The following is a 19,978-nucleotide window of genomic DNA, read 5'->3' on the forward strand; positions in this document are numbered from 1 at the left end:
GCAGGGGAGGGTTTAAATCCAAACAAAAACCTGCTTCCATTTAAATAAGAAAAACAAAACAGGTTAACGTTTTTGTATGATCTTTTAAAACGTCTTAACAGCTTTAGTGTTTAAAGTATACTGTCCTTTTGTACAAGGTCAGAATCAGTAAAATAGATCTAAAAATGGAAGCCTGCCCAGACTTCTGGTGCTCTGCATTTGGCATTAGTTTATGACTAAGACAGTTGCCACTCTTACCTATTTGTGGTGGCTGGAGAACCTTGTTTTCATTCTTTTCTTTCTTTTCCTAAGAAGAAATCCTACTTATTAAGTATTGTGAAAGAAGTTTGCTTTGTCTCTGAGAAGCTTTTAAATAAATCCTTTATTTTGAAAGATGGTTCGGTGGGTAGTTTTGTTTTTGAAATGCTGTTATGTTGTCTTTAGATAGTCCCTATATTTGTTTTGGAACATGAGATGAAATAAAGTCTCATGAGGTAGAAAGAGCAAGCAGGTCTTTTTTTGTTTGTTAAACATGTAAAATCCCTAGGAAAGGATGCAAGTCAGACCGGCTTTGCAGAAGGTATCTGGAAGCACAAGAAGGTTTCACTAACATCATCTTGTGTTGGACAGGACTGCCTCCGATAAAGGCAAAATGGCTTTCAGTAAAGGATATCGTGTCTATCACAAGCTGGATCCGCTTCCATTCAGTGTGATAGTGGAAACCAGAAATAGAGAAGAATGTCTCATGTTTGAATCCGGAGCTGTGGCTGTCCTCTGTAAGTCAATACGTTTTGATAACTACAATGTAGAAAGTTGGCAGATGTGACATCGTGTAAGCTGGTTTTTTATGGAATATAAAGAAGCAACTATTCTGTTTTCTTATTTGCTAATGCAGAGCTTCTGATTTAAATGAGAAAAAAAAGACATTTTCATATCTTCATCTTTTGAGAGGGAATTTTACACATTTAATTACATTTCATCATTCATGTATATTTTCACGTATACTAAATTTTCTTCTAATAGCTTCCAACAACATCTGCTTCTTTCTTTGGTTCTGAACAACCTTCTTCTTTTAAATATATGATAACTCATTGAAAATCTAATTCTCTGCGTTGTATTTCATAATAAAAATTTCTATATTGTTAAATGGTATGTCATCTTAATTTGTTTTTTATCTTATTTTGTATCCTGCTTTTTGATCGCTTTTTGATTTTTAGCTTCATTTTGTCCCTGTATTTTTAACCGATCTTGAGACTCTGTATTGATTTGTCTTGTAATAAAATGAGTGATATCTGGAGCAAGGTGTCTTGCATTGCAAAGTTATTTTTACATGTTTTCAGTGATAAATGCATTAAATGTTTCCCTTAAATTCTTTTGGCCCCCTCTCCCCATTTTTAAGTCATAGTTGAAGGAGGACGCTAAAATGAGAAGTGCAGAAGAGATCCATGAAAGCAATAGATAAAGTTTTAAAATGTAGTTTGGTTTGTATTCCTCAGAAAGTCTGAGCACCTGGTTGCACAGGGTTTCTAAGCTTGTTTTTGACTCTCTTATAGAAAGCTTTCATGCTGTGGAAGTATGGTTTTTTGGTCAATAACTTCTTCATTAATTCATTCTGATGCCTATTTGTGGTTTTCTAGCCTAGCTGTTCTGAGCACCTGATCAGAAAATAGGAGATTTGATTCACTGCCTGAAGTCCGAGTGGACTCAAAAACCTACCTTTCAGGAGGATGCTCTGTCTTTGAGACTGTGGAGTAGGCTGAGTGGGGAGTGTGTTCTCTAACAAGACGCAGAGTTAGAAATGTGATTTCCAAAGAAGAGTCAACTTGAGATACATTTCTCCAGTATTTGCAGTTGGCTCTCCAATACGTGAGTGTACTCCTTGGCAGTGGCATGGTCTCTTTCTGAGGCACCTGACAGTCCCTGTGTAAGGTGCTTAGATGTTGCGCCATGGAGTCATCTGTACTAGACAGGCTGTGTGAACAAGTGCTCTCTAACATACAGCTTAATCTGCATCTTCAATGTGCGATTAGAACAAGCTGCCATTAACTGTTAGAGGCTTAGCAATGGATATGCCAGCATGATTGACATAGCTGCAATTGTATGATGATCCAGGTGCAAAGCAATGACTGATTTTTCTCCTGTTTTTGAGAATTGTATTTTTTCTGATACAGTCTCTTCTTACTATGTATTTAAGTAATCTCATTGTCCTTGCCAGCAGTATTTGAAAGGCATTGTGTAGTGTGGGTTGGGCTGGGAATAAATGTCCAGTCATAAAGCTAGTGAAGCGGTTTAGTGAAATCCTAAAATGGGGAAAAATGCTGTGAATATTTGTACAAAACTTTATTTTAGGATGTATTTAGTAATTACTGAATATTAGCTTAAGCTACTTAAGGAGCAATGTATTAAAAATAATTTATTCCTGAAAGTTATGCTCAAAAAAGTATGGTTAGTAGCTTCTTGTACTGTGATACACTGCAGGCACCTGGATAAATGTTCTTCTCTAGAAATGCAAAAAACATACCGAAGTTCCTGCCCTCTTCTATGCCTCACATTGTTACCACACAGAGGAATTGGAACCTGAAGGAAGTTTGAAAGCTGCTCTCCTCTTGGGTTCTTAGTACTTAGTAATACCGTGTTAATAATCTGGAAAGTTTGTCCTTGGTATTCTAATTGGTAGGCTACAACATAGCAAACATTCATACTTCGCTAGAAGTGGTTGCTCTGAATATTGTTTTCAGTAACCTTGACCAGTAAACTGCTTACTCTTTTTCTATCTGGTAAATGGGCATATTTTCCCAATCCATATTTAGCTGTGGCATTTTACTTTAATTCCCTTTTTGCACCTAAACTCTTTAAGTACTGAAACATGGTTGTGTTGTTAATAGTTGAAAGATCACAATCATACCCTTGAACTGACAACAGAAAAAGCACTAGCTCAGGACTTTTTTTCCCTTTTTCTGATTGCTGTTTGCTTCTGGTATCTATTCTTTTTAATAGATAAAGAACTACAGTTATTAGTGCTTGGGGAAGATTTGTAAAGTACTACTTCTCTATCTAGTCATGCCACAGAAAACAGAAGATTCTAGTCTGTAGCTTTATAAACTTCTGGATATTGGTACAAATCTAAAAGCTAAAGTTAATGAAAGACTGGCCCTTGAGGAAGATTCCCCAGATATTCATAAAATCAGTGTGAATAGATAGAAAAAACAGTCAGATCAAGTATATATCAATTTAAATCCAGAACAGCATCACTTTAAACTGTTAAAAACTCATCTCTTTTTTTGCTGATGGTGCTAATGCTTTTTAAGCTCTCCAAAAACTGACAGTACTGATCTCAAACTGTTAGAGATTTTTCAAAATATTTTAATAAATACTGAAGTTAAAATAATGTGTTCAGCCTTATACCCCATCGTAGTTCTTACCTGTATGTGGAATGTGTAATATAGGCACAACCTAGTGAAATACACTTTGCCATTAAAAGTGATTCCTGTGGTTCTGTTCTGAGCGCCTCAGTGAACCGCATCTTCTGGGTTATCCATATATAGAAACTTGAATTTGAAATGGGCTAAGAGAAAGGAATGAAAGCTTACTGATCTTTTAAATTTCATCTTAAAGGAAGTACATCTGTCATTTGAGGGAAGGATAATGGTATTAATCTTCATCCCCTTTACACTCAGTGAAGCATTGCAAGATATTCAGAGGGTTTTGTTAGGCCTCTGTATGAAATGCTGCACAACTCATATGTTGTGTGATTTTTAGTGCGTGTTGCATGTGCCTGAATCTGTTATTCGAGTCAACAAAATAAGATGGAAGAAAGGAAGAGGGTTGAAGGGATAGTTGACAGTTGTTGCATAATCATTCAGTCTTAATGTGGAAGCAGCCCAAGCCACGCTTGTGCTGGAAGCGTTCTGTGTATTGCTTGTAGCATGGATTAGCTAATGTTACTGTGACCAAAACATCTGAGAAATACTTTGCTTGCCTTTATATATTTAATAACTCTTTTATTGACTCACTCCGAGTATTGGGTTAGCCCAAGATACTGAAGTCTGAGGGGATCCTACCAACTTGCTTCTCAAGGCAGTGTAAGAGCACTTAGTTTTAAATGTCATCAGCTTCACTGCTGATTTGTTTAGAATTTAGTGGGAGAATGTAATAATCTGTTTTTTCTTATTTGACATATAAAATAGACCATTTATTCTTTAAAACAGGACTCTTTAATGAGATACCTTACCTGTAAAGATTCTATTGACTGAGCAGGAGGGTGTTCTCTCTCCGTGTTCCTCTCTGGTGAGTCATAATGAAATGAGTGGGAAGCTGTCTTTACTCCTGTCGCCTGCAATGAGTAAAAAAGAACGTTCTGTCGTCTGGGAAAATATTGAGCCCTGTGTGGAGAGAGCAAGAGCTTTGTGCCCATCCTTTGACTTCAATCTTGTGGTAAAGCTGAGAAAAGAGCAGGTGTGAACAGGAAGAGGCACTGTGCCCACCCTGAGATTTCTGTAGAGCTAGCTAAAGTAAGAGCTGTAATAACCTGTGTGCAGCAGGCATCCTGGTATTCATAGTCATGTGAGAGAATGCTACTCTGTCACCCATTCACTTTGCACTTCTTTTTAAAAAGAAAATTCTTCCACACTGCATTCTTGGTGGGGGATGGGGGTGGGGAAAGCAGATATGCTATTATCTATCCACAGTAGCAGATGTGATATAATAATGTTGCAAGAGATTTTAAATTGATATGGTGCTTGAGGAAACTTAGACACCCAGAAGAGAAACATACTGGCAGATATGTTTGATGAACACCTGCTATATGTACATAATTATTAAGGACATTCTGTATGCTCACAACCAGAGGTTTTTTTTTCCTTTGGTGTTTGCTGCCACCAGTAATAAACTGCTGCTCTGTGATTCTCCCCACCCCACCAACAGTGATTATACAGAGTTTTGAGTGGAACCACATCCCCTTAACTAGGGAAGAAGAATATTTAAAAATTGTAGATGTGGCACTTCAGGACGTGGTTTGGTGGGCATGGTGGTGGTGGGTTCACAGTTGGACTTGATGATCTTAGAGGCCCTTTCCAGCCTTAACAATTCTATGATTCTATGAAAATAAGATTAATATAAATATTTTCCTGTCTTATATATAAAGGTACAATAATAATAAGAATTAAAATTCTTCAAGAGTAATTTATCCTATTTGCTAGAGAGGAAAGGTCAAATACAGGCTGTGGTAGAAACAATTTCTGAATGTGTTTTGATGTAATATTATATTCATCTGAAACCAATTTGAAGGGACCAGTGTGAAGGGACTAGGACGCAAAGGCAAACAGCAATTTTACCTTCCTGTCTTTATTACTGTTTTGACTAAGTGTCATCTTCTAGACTATGTCTTCCCATTAAACAGTATCTTAAAACGTTTAAGAAGCTGCAGGGAAGCAAGAGCTACGGTGGATGCCATGGGCAGCTGTGCTGGCAGAGGAGGCTGTAACCTGTCTTCCTGTCATCAGGTGCTTTTCCTAGGCTTCTGCCAGAATTCACTGTCCTTTCAAATCTACTGGGAAGATGCTCCACTCATTGCTTTCCAGGCGTTTCCAACAAAATCACATGGTTTAACAAAGACCATGTATGCTAGCCTAGCACACTCTGAAAAGTACAAGAAGTACGGTTAAGAATCTTCCCAGGAGGTTGGTGGAGGCAGTAACTCTTGCCAGGGAGGGCTATGACCTCTTTGAATGACATAAAGGATCTGCAAGAATTTGGTCCACAGTTCTGGAAATATTAAAAAAGTTACTTACAACAGAGTCTGAAGGCTTTTTGCTTCTTAAGGTAGACAAGTTTACAGCAATAGTAAAGACTCTTCTGTATGTGTACCACAGCCCTTTGCATGATTTTAACAAGGGATTTCACTGGCAACAAGTAATTCTCTTTATGAATGTTCCCTTTTCAATTCAGTAAGTATTCATTTTTGTGGTAGCACACGTGTTAGTAAAAGTCTTGGTTTTGCTCTACTGGACATCCAGTTAATGATAGCTCTTGCTAATTAAATGTCTATTAAGAAGCCTAGTTTGCATACTTCTGGAGTTACTCAGACATAATTTAGAAAAACTAATTAGCATTTCTACATTTCAGATAATTTTGCAGCATTTTTGCATGGTAGCATGTACTTAAATTGAAAATTTTGTAATTTTATGAATTGACTTGTAGAGGCAAAACCAGTTGGTGTTCATGTAAAATATTTTAATTAAAGCATTCAGTATTAGGAGAAAATCTCTGTAGGTTATTGGTGCTGTAAAGTTTTGTTTTCAATGGAGAACATGTAACTGGGTCAGAAAGCCCAAATCTGATGGAAAGGAAGTGCTTGTAGGCTGTTACGTAGGTCAGCTTTGTTTTCATACTTTTATTTCTCAGTTTGTTTTTTTTTCCCCTTTGTCAGTGGTGTTAGTTGAAACGATATATTTTGTGAAGTAAATTTGTATAGTATTGCAAAACAATGTTAAAGCAACCAAGCCTTTTATTTGCTCATTTGTTACAATTATTTTTTTGTTGTTGTTCCAAACAGTGGGTTTTTTTCTGTTATTTAGTATTTAAATATAATTGCTAATGTCTAGAGATGTCTGGGGTTTTTTTCATTGCTGGGTAGAGGTCATTTGTTATTTGACGTTTCTTCCCCATAGTCTTCAGATAGGTGTGATTATGGGAATATATGAATGTCTTTGTGAAGTGAATGATGGTGCTTCATAATTTGAGCTAGCAAACAGAGTGGGGAAAAAAATCGTCCTATTAATTCAAAGCAAATATCATATGAATTATGGCAGATTTAAATATCAGCTGTCACCCAGTTTTCTGTGCATCTTTTCATGTCAGCAAAGTATCAAAAGTAATAAAATCGTCCTTCAGGTGGTTGATTTAGAAATGAAATAAATAATGAATAAAATCAGAGTGGTGACTCCACTCTGATTTTAATGTCACCTATGTGGTAATATTACAGTGTTAGCTTTAATTTAAATACTGGAAGTTTAACTGTCCTAATCTGACAAAAAGCTTGAAAACCTCAATCTTAAAAGCTCAAAACCAAACTCTGTAAGCATAGTTCATAATTTTTTCAGTTTTTAATCTTTTTAAAGTGACAGTAGCATGAGCTTTTACTTGTCTAACTTAAATGAGAATATCTTGTTTCTGAAGGAACTGCACATAATTTCAGGAGTGTGTCTTTGTTCCCAGCTCAGTGTCCCATGTTCTAGCTTATAATGTGTCATTATGGCCCCTTGTGAACCCACCAAGAAGAGCATATAACTGTAGAAAACCTAAATGCTAACTTTTAACGTGATCTTAGCTTTATAGTTGTTAACGTTGCAAAACTAATTTCTAATCTGGAATTGAGCAGAATACCTGTTGAACAAAGTTGTCCTGAAGACAGGATTTTTAATGGGGTTCCATCTGCATAATGGTTAAGAGGGCTGACATAATCCCTTTAAAATAATCTAATCAGTCACCTTTCTTAAATGAGTCAATGATTGATAAGGTGTGATTATTACAGATGCACACTTGTGATTAAACTTGGAGCAAATGAGATGTTAGCATATAAAAATAATATGACCTATTAATTTTTAATAAAGATTGACTTGAAATTATTTTATTCTTTTTCACTTGACACACAAATGAGGCTTGCTGGCTTTCTACAAGAATGCATTACAACTTGACCTGAAAACCACATTAGAAGTGTTGTGATGTTTGGGGTTTTTTTCGTACTGCTAAATAGCAAGTCATTATTTCTGTTTTAGAAATTAATCAACGTGAATCTAACTAATTCAGTGGGTTAAGCAGAAGCTGCTTTTAATTATCTTTCTGCTTAACATCTGAACTGACACAAAGTAACGTGTTGTGTCCATCTTTATACACAGACATATGTATGCTTGCATTGTCTACTGTTTAGTGCTCCTCTACAGTAGAATTTAAAATCTGTTAAGTCCAGTGTTATGTATGAAAGTTGTCATTCCAGCTGGTAATTTTTGTCTTTAGAAGTTGCATGTCTCAATTCGTTCTTCTTAGTGGGTGACAACGTGTTATATTTTTTTCAGACACCCTTAATTGTGTCTGTTTACTTCCAGCTATTTAAAGATGAATAAATAGAAAAGTCAATTTCTCAAGTAGAAGTAGGTTCATTAGTTTGTAGGACTTTATGTTTTTCTGAGTACATATTTATATTAGCTGCATTTTTTTTTCAAAATGTGGAGCTCATAAATCAAAGTCAAAAGGGCTCTCGTGGCTGCAGGCCAACCTACCATTCTGGGAAAAGATGTTCTCATTCATTAAGAATGTTACAGAGGAAATGAGGAAATGCTCTTGGAAATGCTCTCTCCTTCTGTCAGTATTACCTTAGCCTTCCTGCAGTTTAACTTCTAAGCTGCAGTTCACCCAGTTGGTAATATCAGCTATTCGTAGAGGAAAATGGAAGTTGGCTTTGCATACGCTGAATATAAGATGTTACAGTGATGAGCTCTTAGCTGTGTATTTTTGTAACTTTAGTGGCTCTTGCGTATCTTGATGACTTTGTATGCTGAAGGAAGTGAGAGAGCATAAATCTTCATGAAGCCTACTGCTTTGGTGAAGAAGGACAAGTTAAATAGGATACTTATGGGGAGAATCTGGATGGTTCCAGAGCACTTATGTCGTTTGGTATGGAGTGATATGAAAACCTGCCGATTTAATTTTGGTATCTTCAGAAATGGGAAATGCCATACGCAGTGGCAGTGAGTAATGGATTACACTTTGGCCTGGGTGTTTGGTTTTTTTCTTTCAGCACCCATAAATGAAAGGCGTCCTTTGTGGCTAGCGCTGGTGGAGGTGCTGGTTCAGGAAATTCTTGTAAATGTTTGGAGGCTAAATGGACTTTTGGTCCAAACCAGCTGTACAACCATTTGCATGTTTTCATAGCGTTGCTGCTTGTTCATGCCAGGGCCCTGAGGACATCACCAGCCCTGACTGTCCCTGGCCAACCCCCCTGGGGCTTTTCCCACCCTGCCCACAGCCCAGGACCCCATTTCAGTCCCCTCAGGGCTGTCAGTGCTGCAGCAAAGTGCTGGTCTCCAGCTCTCCACAGCCCTGCCCTGCCTGGACATAAGTCCTGCGGAGCCGGGCTGATGTCCCAGCCTAGCCTTGGCCTGTCCCCATCCCCATGGCCAGCCTGGCCATTCTGGGACTGTGTCTGGCCCTGGTTACTCTCACCAGGCCTGACCCTTGTCCGCAGACTGACATCCTGGCCTGGCCTCTGCCCATCCCCACGCAGGTGCCTGATGTCCTGGGCTGGGGCTGCCCCCAGCCTGCCCTGACTCCCTGGTGGGGCCCCCCATGGCTCACAGTGCCCTGGCCCACAGTGTCCCAACAGGTCAAATGGAAGAAAATGGAAAGGAGTGTGGTACAGCTGTGTCTTGTTCCTGATTTCACCTTCATTTTTGGAAAACTGAAGTGCCTTTCCTTAATGTTGTAGCACTCCTGATTATGGGAAGTCCCTTATTGTGCATTACCTCGAAAACAGCCTGAGTGTTGCTGCAGTCAGCCATCCAAAACATCTCTGCGCAGCGTGGGTTGGTCCTGCTGCGGTAAGGGAAGAGGCAGCAGTGCGGTGCTGTGGAGCTGCTGCCTTTTCTGCTATCAGGGCTACTTTTGTGACTGCTTTCTTCTTAGCTTGGTTTCTTAAGGAAAAGAAGGTTTATATGATAATCATTTTTTATCCCTCTGTATTGGCTAATATCAGTCATCACCGAATCTCATAATTCTTTCAGGTTTTGTAAATGCTGATGGCTAGAGCTTCAAATGGGTGCCCTCAGTGAAGGGGGATCTGCCGTATGAATTTAAGTTATAAAGTTGTAGCTTGTAGTAGACATGATGTGCCTTATGGGAGGGTGGTAGGAGCATGTTGCAGGTAAGCTTTTCTGCATCCTGGCTGCCTGCTGTAGGACCTTAATGTAAATGTTAAATGTACCTTGTGCCTAGACTTTGGTTCTGCAGAGGCAGTCGCTGAAACCTGGGGGTAGGTGAGGATGAGCCACGGCAAGATGGATGAAGTCAAGCTTCTGAGGTGTGCAATGTTTACCATTTTCCCATGTGAATTTTGGCCTTAAAAAAAAGGGGGGGGGGAAGTGCAGGCAGTGTGAGATGAAAATACACGCTCACTGTGGAAGAGCTTTGCTCAGAATTCACACTGTATTAGATCTAATGCAACTGAAAAACATGGCATGAAATGCTTTTGGTTGGTGCTTGTTAAGAAAATAATAATAGACTAGCCACAGTAAGTTTTTCTTTCTGTTTTTTTTGTTTGTTTGTTTTTGCAACATGCTGCCACTTTATTAGTGGTGGCCTTTTTTGTTGATCTGAATTTGCAAAGCCTATGCTACTTAATTTACTTTAGGCATTTGCTTATTAAGTATTAGCAAATATAACCGGCGTTCTACGCAATGGAAAAAGAGAATAAATCCACAGAAGACAGAAAAGCCATTGTTCTGAAATGCCCTTCAGTGCTGGCAGGCACTTTTAAGAAAAATGCTCATTAGAAAGTCTCACAACAGCAAGAAAAAAGAAAATACATGTAATGTGAGAGAGAGCACAGCAGAATGCCTGGGCAATAGGCGTTTCTATTTATGCTTTTCTTTGTGTCAAGTTCTGATCTTTTTTTAGCGTCAAAGTGAAAATTAATTAGCAGATAATTTCTGAGGAGGGAGAAGTTGCTGTTCCTTGGTGACCCAGACATCTTGATCCCTGTGGATTCAGGGGCACATCTGGAATTGTCGATCTTTGCACTTCAGGTGCAATCTGTCATGAGCAAAAGCTCTGGACAGGTGGAATCTGGTTTCTGCTCTGCAGCATTGCTGTCACCTGGCTCTGCAGTCAAGCTTGTGGGCCTGGTTTTTCGAGTGCTGATTAAAGTTCTAAAGTGTACATTAACATTAACTCCCAGGTGAATAATGGTAGATATACTTTAATTTCTTCTACAGTATTAAAACAAACAAACAAACAAAAAACACCTATGAAAATTTTGTTTTCCTAATCTAAGACATGGATTTTAAATACCAATATCTTGTGGACCTGCAAGAGTTTGGATTTGCTTAGAACATATCTAAAACTATTTAAAGTGCACTTATGATAATCTTGTTTACTTATCTGGAAATAACACTGCCACATCACAGTTATATTCTTGGATAAAAAAGATTTTTTTTTTAAATTTAAAAAAAGCAGCATTTAGCACTACTTTAATTTTAACTAATTACAAGAGAGCATTCTCATGGAACTCATTTGCCTGCATTTTAGATGCTTTTTATATTAGGAGATGATGATGATGTTAAAAATGCCAGCGTTGTCCTTTAATATTACTTGGAGTTTTTGCTAGTCCTTTTTTTGTTGTCTAAAAACATAACATGATCATACTTTGTCATAAAATCAAATACTCATTTTCCATTATAAAATACCATATGCTCATACATTTTGATTTCTCTCCAAATGTTTCACGTAAGCACTACTTTTGTTAATCTCTTGGATTTTCAGTTAGAGTGGACTCATTCTCCCTGCTGTAGTGTATGATCTTTTACATCATAAAATCTTACGTTTTCTCTCCATAGCTTCAGCAGAAAAAGACACAATCAAGAATACCTACTCCAAAGTAATGGATGCATATGGGCTCTTGGGTGTATTACGATTAAACCTTGGTGAGTAAAATATGTAAAACCTTAATTTTTAATTTGGGAAAATTGCATTGCTGTTTTAAAACTGCACAGCACAGGATCTTCACAACAGGAACTGTGCTCTTTTTTTCTTTTTAGTTTTTGTGGTGTAGCTTGCCAGTTTGGAGCATTCCCAGAAATGAGGGAGTGGACAAAAATAACTTCCGTTTTCACAATCCCTATTATTTGCATAACAGAGCATAGTTTTTCCTGTTTGCAATTCTTTTTCTTCTGTAGAACTTGAGAATGAGTTCTTGATGTTAGTTCTTTTTGTACTTTTTTCAGGCAAACTGGGGTCAGATTGTGTGCATTTAAACATATAAATACATCAGTATCACACTCCACTAAGATTTCATTCTGTTACCTGTGCCTTTTCTTGTTTTACAGGAGACACATTATTACATTATCTGGTTCTAGTAACAGGATGCATGTCTGTGGGAAAGATTCAAGACTCTGAAGTTTTTCGAGTTACTTCCACTGAATTTGTATCCTTACGGATTGATTCAACAGATGAGGATCGTATTTCAGAAGTGCGCAAAGTTTTGAACTCGGGAAACTTTTATTTTGCGTGGTCTGCAACTGGTGTCAGTCTAGATCTTAGTCTCAATGCTCACCGCAGCATGCAGGAGCACACCACTGACAATAGATTTTTCTGGTGAGTTCATAATGCTTTTTATCAGACATTATATAGAATAATGCCTGCCTGTACAAACTAATCTGTGGCAAGTTTTTATCCTTGTCTTTATCAGCTCTTAAACATACAGCTTTGTCTCACAGATGTTGATGAAATAGAATGGCATTATTTTAACTCCAAGTACATAAGTATATTATTAATGATACAGCATTTCTGTGGCCACTTGGAGTTTCTTAATTGGAAGACACAGATTTGCACTGCTTGTACTCTGATCTGAGCAGTTGTTGTGATGTTGTGTTTCAGCTTTGATGTCTCTTAATTCTTCATCAAGTGTGTCAGTTTTTTAAAATTAGTATGGTAATGGAGCTTTAACAAAAATGTTAATCTTTTGAACTTTCTGGATGCTAAAATGGTGTGGTGTTTATATATAGTTTCCAAGTGGGTTTCCAACATACGAAAGGGCTTGAAAAGTTTTATTACACAGACAATTGTCATGTTGCTGATTTTGTTGAAACAGAGCAGGTAGGCTGTGCTACAGTGCACATTGCTTTGCTGCTGAATTCACTATCTTTTTACAGAATATTTTTGAATAAAGTATAGGCTTTCACATGGGGAATTCTTCGTAACAGGAATATTGCTGTTTCTGCCAATAAGCTGCTTAAGTAATGCCAGTGATGCATACTGTCATGTAAGAAATTCTGCTCCCATATTTTCAGCCTTTGCTAAAAATGGTGTATGTGTCCGTGAACCTTGGAAGAATCCTGAAGACTTGGCAGTATGCTGATAGAACAGGTGAAAAGCTACCTCTTCCCTGCTCTTCTGTCCGATATACAAGACACCAAACCAGCTCTGGCATGTGTGCCAGTGCTACTCTACCCTTTGCCACTATTTTGGTCAGATAGAGGAATATGATCAGATTGCTAAATAAGACAAAATCTGTGCATCAAGACAGAAAATAAGCTTTAGTCTTCAGAAACGCACCTACCTTGATGTAGGTTTATAGGAGTTAGAGGAACCTAGCTGTTTGTCCCTCTCTGCATCTGGGAAAAGGCTGGGCTTTCTGTTGGTAAGTCAGTATTTCAAGGCTTGAGAAATGATGATGCCCGTAGACTCTGTCCAAATAAGGTTGGCTGATTTTGACCCCTGTCGTAAGACTTAAGTTACCTGGCTTGTTTTTTTCAGTAAGAATCGGTCCTCACAGGAGGTAGGTGGAGCGTCCCAAATTCCAAGATCTAGAAATGTAAACACTAAAAGTAAATAACAGAAAGTATTCTGCTTATGCACTTGAGTAAGGTTTCTTGGGCTTTTTCTGTTCAGAAGTTTCAGTCTTGGGTTGCCCGGGGAAAGAATACTGTTTGCTTTCTCAAGTCTCCTATTGTAATGCATCTGTATACCTTTCTGTAAAGTGAATGCATACCTGATTCACAGGATTTGAACCTTCATTAATGGTTGAACTGAGGTGTTTGAGAAGTTGCAGATTTTTTTTTTGTTTTTGTTTTAAACTGGACGTTTAGAATGAAAAGGCTAAAATTAAAGTGAATGGCTGCAACCTTTATGCCAAATTTGTTATTTGCAATTATGGTAGGATTTTCAGGGTGGTAACAAAACCAGCCACCTTACTAGAGTTTACTTTTCTTTGTTGTGCAGAAAACTTTACTTACTTTTTACACAAGCGAATATTTCCAAAGAAGATCAAAAGCCAAGCCCCACTAGAGTGAGGTAAACCAAAAAAACCTCCCAAAACCCAAACTTTAGCCTTATTTGCTTACTACAGTGTTGATTGGTACTATTTAGTGCACAGGTATATCCAAATGAAAGATCGACATTTTGAGCAGTAATTGGTATTAGAGGACGGTATATGCAGTATATAGGTACCAACACTTAACCCTGAAATTGATATTTACAGAAATTTGAAGATCAGTTGGCTATGAATGTATACCTGGAAGCTTGTCTGGGCAAGTGATGCATTATGGTGATGTACAATAGAAATAATCAATGTATGTTGGCAAATTTCTTCTAGCTTAATTTTGTGGTATTGTGGAATTGAATGGTGCTTTACCAATCACAAAAAAATAACCCTATAGTTGGAATTCAGACTTGCTTTTCCCAGAGTCTGTAATCTTTGGCTTCTCAAAGCAAGGCCGAGTGGAGAAATATAAATAAGCTTGGAGTGTTGTTTTTTGCTGGGTGAAGAGCAGAGGCTATAAGGATTATTTTTTAAGGTCATTAAAATTCATGGCTTCACCCCATATTTTTATTCTGCAAATGTTTAAGCTGTTCTCTTGTAAACTTTACTATTTCAGGTACGTTTAAATAGGAATTATATTATAATCCTATAACATGCATATTTTCCTTTTCTTATTTGTAGAAGTGGGCGTAAAATATAAGAAGTTAGTAGCTGGATTAACAATTTGAGCTGTATTTTATTTCCTTCCAGTTATTTATTTTTTTTTTTCCCCCCGATAGGAACCAGTCACTGCATTTACATTTGAAGCACTATGGTGTGAACTGTGATGACTGGTTGTTACGTCTCATGTGTGGAGGAGTGGAGATAAGGACAATTTATGCGGCTCACAAGCAGGCAAAGGCTTGTCTCATTTCACGACTAAGCTGTGAACGGGCTGGCACCAGATTTAATGTCCGGGGAACAAACGATGATGGTCATGTTGCTAACTTTGTTGAAACAGAGCAGGTATGTTACGCTACAGCACACGTTGCTTGGCTGATGAACTCAAGCATGTGTGTGGATAGTTTTTTGCCCTAAATCAACAGATCACAAGTGAAGTCTGTAAGCAACAGATATTGGAATAGTTTCTTTGCTGCTAAATAAGGAATCTAAGTAGGTTACATAATTTGATGATCTTGTTTTTAGTGTAGCTTAGGGTAAGGGCATGTGTTTCAATAGCTTAAGAAGCTGTTATCCATCAGCTGAACTGTTGCAGGTGGCTATACTTCCTGTTAGCCTCCTGAGCTGTAGGTGAGTGTGTACTTCTTTTGGCCTCACCTAATAGTAAAGTAAAAGACTTTAGAAACAAGCAAAAGAGATTTTTGGTAAATACATGGTACCTTTGTGGTTCAGGAAAGGTAAGAGCATTCCTATGGTTACTTAACACAGCTCCTCTGAAAGGTAGTTTTTAAAGCCACTATAATTCCACTGCGTTTTATTGCATATCTTTGCCCTTGTTATACAGAAATACAAGAAACTATTAAATCATTCTTGCTGGCCTTTCTTTGCTCACTTGTTATGATAACCTAGTTACCAAGATGTCGTCCCTGCAGCTGTATTCATGTGAGTAGGTAAAGATACCTACTAAAGATACCAAAGATGGTTGATTCACGGACTCTTTGCAAAGCCTAGGTAACTTCAGTAGGATTTTATCCAGGAAGGGCTCTGCTTGTACACATCCAATTTCAGGAGTTTAGTCAGAACGCTCTTGTTACAGTTTCTCTGTCCAAGTTTCCTGGCAGGCTAATGTCACTAGATGACTGTGGCATTTCACTTCAGGTTTCCTTTTCTGTATATTTAATAGACCATTGTATTTTGGATTCTGATGTACAAAATCTGTGCAGGTGTTCTGAGTAGGCTGCATTGTTATTTTCTGTGCATTTGTATCCACTTTAACTGTTCCTACAGGAAGGTCTTACCAAGTTTTTTAAAACAAGTTACTCTTAGCACAGAAGTCAGGCCCAGATAATAAAAGCTTGCTGTATTTTCTTAGTCGTTGTGAATCATGATTCTGCAAAGAAGCACGAGAGTGCCGGAATTTCTTTTATGAATTGTTCAGAGGGGATAGAGAGAAAAGTCTAGGGAACACAATTAATATTTTAGCTTGTAGTGTGGAGTATGTGATGTATAAGTATATTTTATTTACTCTATATTTAGCCAAGGCTAAGAACCTAAAACCTTTTACTCTGTAATACCTACTAATACTATGCTTGTTTTTCTTAACAGGTGATTTTTTTAGATGACTCTGTGTCATCATTCATACAGATTCGAGGATCTGTTCCATTATTTTGGGAACAGCCAGGCCTGCAGGTAAGCAGGAGATAAATTTAATTACGCAGATAATTCTTATTCATGTCTTTTTAAACATCTTACAGTAGCATTTAGGCTTTTCTGCACAGTTGAGTTATGAGGATAATCTTTGGGAGCAAGTTGGTGCTATTGTTTATTTAATTCACTAAGCCTGCTACTCTTATGTCTCTGAATGCTGTTTTGCACAAGATTTGAATGTCCATTGTTTTTTATATGATTTCTGTTTGAAGTTCTGAGTTCTTCTGTTTTAATTTAAATTGCTATTTTAAAATAGGTTAGCTAAGGGGACCTAAAGAGACTGTTTTATCCTGAATTATTTTTGAGGATAAGTCTTTTCAAGAAGTCAATATGAGTCAAGAGTTACTGTAATATAATTTCATCACAGTTTTCTTTAAAGAGGGATTGTATCAGCAGCCACTACTGTGGTACAGTTTTTACAGGGAAGATTAAAAATAGTTCATGCCTCACAGTGACTCTAGGTTCTTCGAACTAAACACGTTAAGCATTTTGACATAGAACTGCTGAAACATTTACATGCCTTTTACTCAAAACAAGAAGTAATTAGGTCATGTGACTAAGTATATTTAACAAAAAAGTGTTTTTTTAGAAAAAAAGAAGAGGAATTTCAGAAAAGCCTGTAAAAAGAATGCACACCATAGCAAGCAGAATAAATTTAGGAGATTTCATTTAGAAAGTAAAATGAATTTTTAGGCTATATTTAGGATCAAAAGAGGTCTTTGAAGAATGATTAATTAAATAAGTAAAGACAAATAATTTAATGTAATATTCCTGTCATAGGTGGGATCCCATCGTGTCAGAATGTCAAGGGGTTTTGAGGCGAATGCACCAGCTTTTGACAGGTGAAAGAATGTCTTAAGTTGCTGTTAATGCGCTACAAACCTCTGATAAGTGATGCACCAGAGAGATTGGATATGTTATTCCAAATGGGAGGCTTTGTCTATGCAAATATATGATTCAGCAAAGCAGCGAACTGCCTGGGCAGCTTTTTCAAGCTTCTACAGGATTGCTTGTGCCTTTAAGTGCTTGGTTGAAAAGTTTGAAGAAAATCTAAAATAGTGAAATAGTTTGTTAATTTGAAAACAAAAATTACAGCATTTTTACATTGAATAATCTATATATGTCAGCTGCTGCATAAAAGTAAAATTTATATTTTGATTTTATTCCTGCCGTGACACTTGAGCTTCACAGCCTTAGGTTTTAACTAAATGTATGTTGTTAAATTGGTGCTATTATCCTAATTAAATAGCAGTCAATGGTGGTATGCTATTATTGTGTTATATTGATTTGTTTGGACATGACATAATAAAAGGCTTGCGGCAGTTATTAGACTATGCATTAAATTTCTGCAGCACCTTATTGTGTGTTGCAGGTGTACATGTTAATTTTCTGCATGCCAGAAGATGAGTGTGGAATTTTTCTTCCATTAACAGGCATTTCCAAACTCTTAAAAATTTATATGGCAAGCAAATTATTGTAAATTTACTTGGGGCAAAAGAAGGGGAGCACATGCTCAGCAAAGCTTTTCAGGTGAGTATGACAGTTCTCTCACTGTGCATGTCCTTGGAATTTGCCTGTTTGGGATGAAGTTTTTATATAGCCTTTGAGAAACGAAACAGCTATTCTGTGCTCTGGAGCAACCACCACTTGTGGTTAAAATTGTATTTATCATAAAAGCAGTGCTTAAGATACATAAGGTGAAATGATACACAATTAGTGTTTGATTATGTTCAGATTGGTAACTTTACTGAAAAATTGTAACAGCAACATAGGCAATGTTGAGGGAATTTCAGTTATTTTCATATTTCATGCTTATTAGTGGCATATTTAATTTTTTTTTTCCACTATAAAATTGGTGAATAAATAAATGATACTTTGTGGTATTTAATACTGTGATGTTTCTTTTAAAAATCTTTCCCTTGGAATTCCTGGATATATTCCTTAATATTTTTTAAAAATCACAAATTCATTTATCAGTTTAAACATAAAAGCCGCTTCATGATTAAATAGAAATGTTTGTTCAGAAGTTGTTAACTATAAGTAGCCATTTTAATGAATTCCCACTAATTAGGTTAAAAATAGCTGTCACATTGTAGTCCATAAATACTGGCAATTTGAAAAGTTCTGGCTGAAGCCAGAGAACATGTCAATAGCCATCTGTTATTTCCCTTTTCCCTTTGTATGATAATGGTTGATTATCTTAGGCTATTCAGTAGTATCTCTTCTATATCCAGCTATCCTGGTAGAAGACATTCATGCTCCCAGATGCATATTTATTCCCAGTGCAGGTCATAGCTTTGCCAACAAAGATTATGTGAACACTTCAAGATTTTTCAGGAAATATTAGGGAAAGTTTTGCTTAAGCCACCCTCCACAGCAACCTAAATAATTTATCTGTTTTTTTCAGTAGTAGTTTATGGAGTGTTTACTCAGTCCCTGTTGCTGGCAGGTATGTCTAAAATGGTGACTGTTAGTGAATGGGGTTTGCACTGAAACAGCTCTTTACAAATTGAAACATTTTAACAGTAGAAGGGGCTGTAGGCTGTCTTGGTGACCCCTGGTATAGTAAGGAAAAAACTGACGTTGATTGTGACAAGAAAAAGGAAAAACACAGACAAAATATTAATCAGTTCTGAGTGATTTGTTGAACAATAGTGATAACAATGGTTTCATTTTACCTAAGAGAAAACATGTAATAAACAAAATAGCTACAGCTTAACAAGTATTTGTAGAGTCTTATTTAGCTTATACTACTATATGTTCAGGTATTGGTATATTTATACTTTTTTCTTCTCTTTTTACAATGTCAGAACCATTTGAAAGCATCTGAACATTCAGCTGATATCAAAATGGTGAACTTTGACTATCATCAAATGGTTAAAGGTGGAAAGGCAGAAAAACTACACAGTGTGCTTAAACCTCAAGTCCAGAAATTCTTAGAGTGTGGATTTTTTTATTTTGATGGAAAGGAAGTTAAAAGGTTTGTGTGTACAACTTCTGTAATTTCTTCAAATTAAATTATTGTTCTGAGATGCTTTTCACCCCTTAGCAAGAAGATAAGAGAAAAAAAAGTTACTTCTGCTATTGTGATATTATTGTATCCAAGACCATGCTCAACAACTGAAATAAGAGTAATTTATTTTACTCCAGTAAAATTTTGTCTCGTTCTGAATATGCTGTAAAAATCTTAATGGAAAATATTGCTGAGACATTGATGGGGCATGACTTAATTTCAGGCCTTTGACCTCATAATTTTGGTGAAAATGGGCAATTGTCCATTTTCTTGGGTGCACCCACATGGGATTAGAGAATTAATATTTTTCCATCTTCCTGTGTAATGTTGTTCATAGTTTCCTCAGCAATAGAGCATACCATCTTCTGTTTGTTGTAAACGCTGATGTTTAGTGCAGTCTTTTTCTAAATCTGTTTGCACCTGGGTCTGAGAGGTTCAGTTCTCCACAAAGTATGAATGGGATGCATGTTTTCTGGCCTGCTCTGTACTTCCCAGTCCTGCTGTACTTGTACTTCTGTCCCTGTTTCCCCGCTCCTCTTCCTAGAGCAAAGGCTGTGCTTGTCTCAGCCGGAAAAGGGAAGCAGGCCTAG

The 19,978-nt window shown here is 37.2% G+C and overlaps 1 protein-coding gene across 2 annotated transcripts in view; it reads left to right on the forward strand.

Moving 5' to 3' along the window:
- Positions 1-619: 619 nt before the first annotated feature.
- Positions 620-19,978, forward strand: part of SYNJ1 (synaptojanin 1) — a 60,068-nt gene continuing 40,709 nt past the window's right edge. The window contains exons 1-8 of one of the 2 annotated variants that reach the window (XM_010286519.1): positions 620-755; positions 11,586-11,672; positions 12,075-12,342; positions 14,788-15,013; positions 16,274-16,357; positions 17,156-17,217; positions 17,809-17,905; positions 19,186-19,355. In XM_010286519.1, the coding sequence (XP_010284821.1) occupies positions 632-755; positions 11,586-11,672; positions 12,075-12,342; positions 14,788-15,013; positions 16,274-16,357; positions 17,156-17,217; positions 17,809-17,905; positions 19,186-19,355 (1,118 nt within the window). In that variant the 5' untranslated portion in view covers positions 620-631. The remainder of the gene's footprint in view (positions 756-11,585; positions 11,673-12,074; positions 12,343-14,787; positions 15,014-16,273; positions 16,358-17,155; positions 17,218-17,808; positions 17,906-19,185; positions 19,356-19,978) is intronic. The other variant, XM_010286518.1, reaches the window with a different exon arrangement.

Source organism: Phaethon lepturus, unplaced genomic scaffold (genome assembly GCF_000687285.1).
Source record: "Phaethon lepturus isolate BGI_N335 unplaced genomic scaffold, ASM68728v1 scaffold31154, whole genome shotgun sequence".
Lineage (NCBI taxonomy): Eukaryota > Metazoa > Chordata > Aves > Phaethontiformes > Phaethontidae > Phaethon > Phaethon lepturus.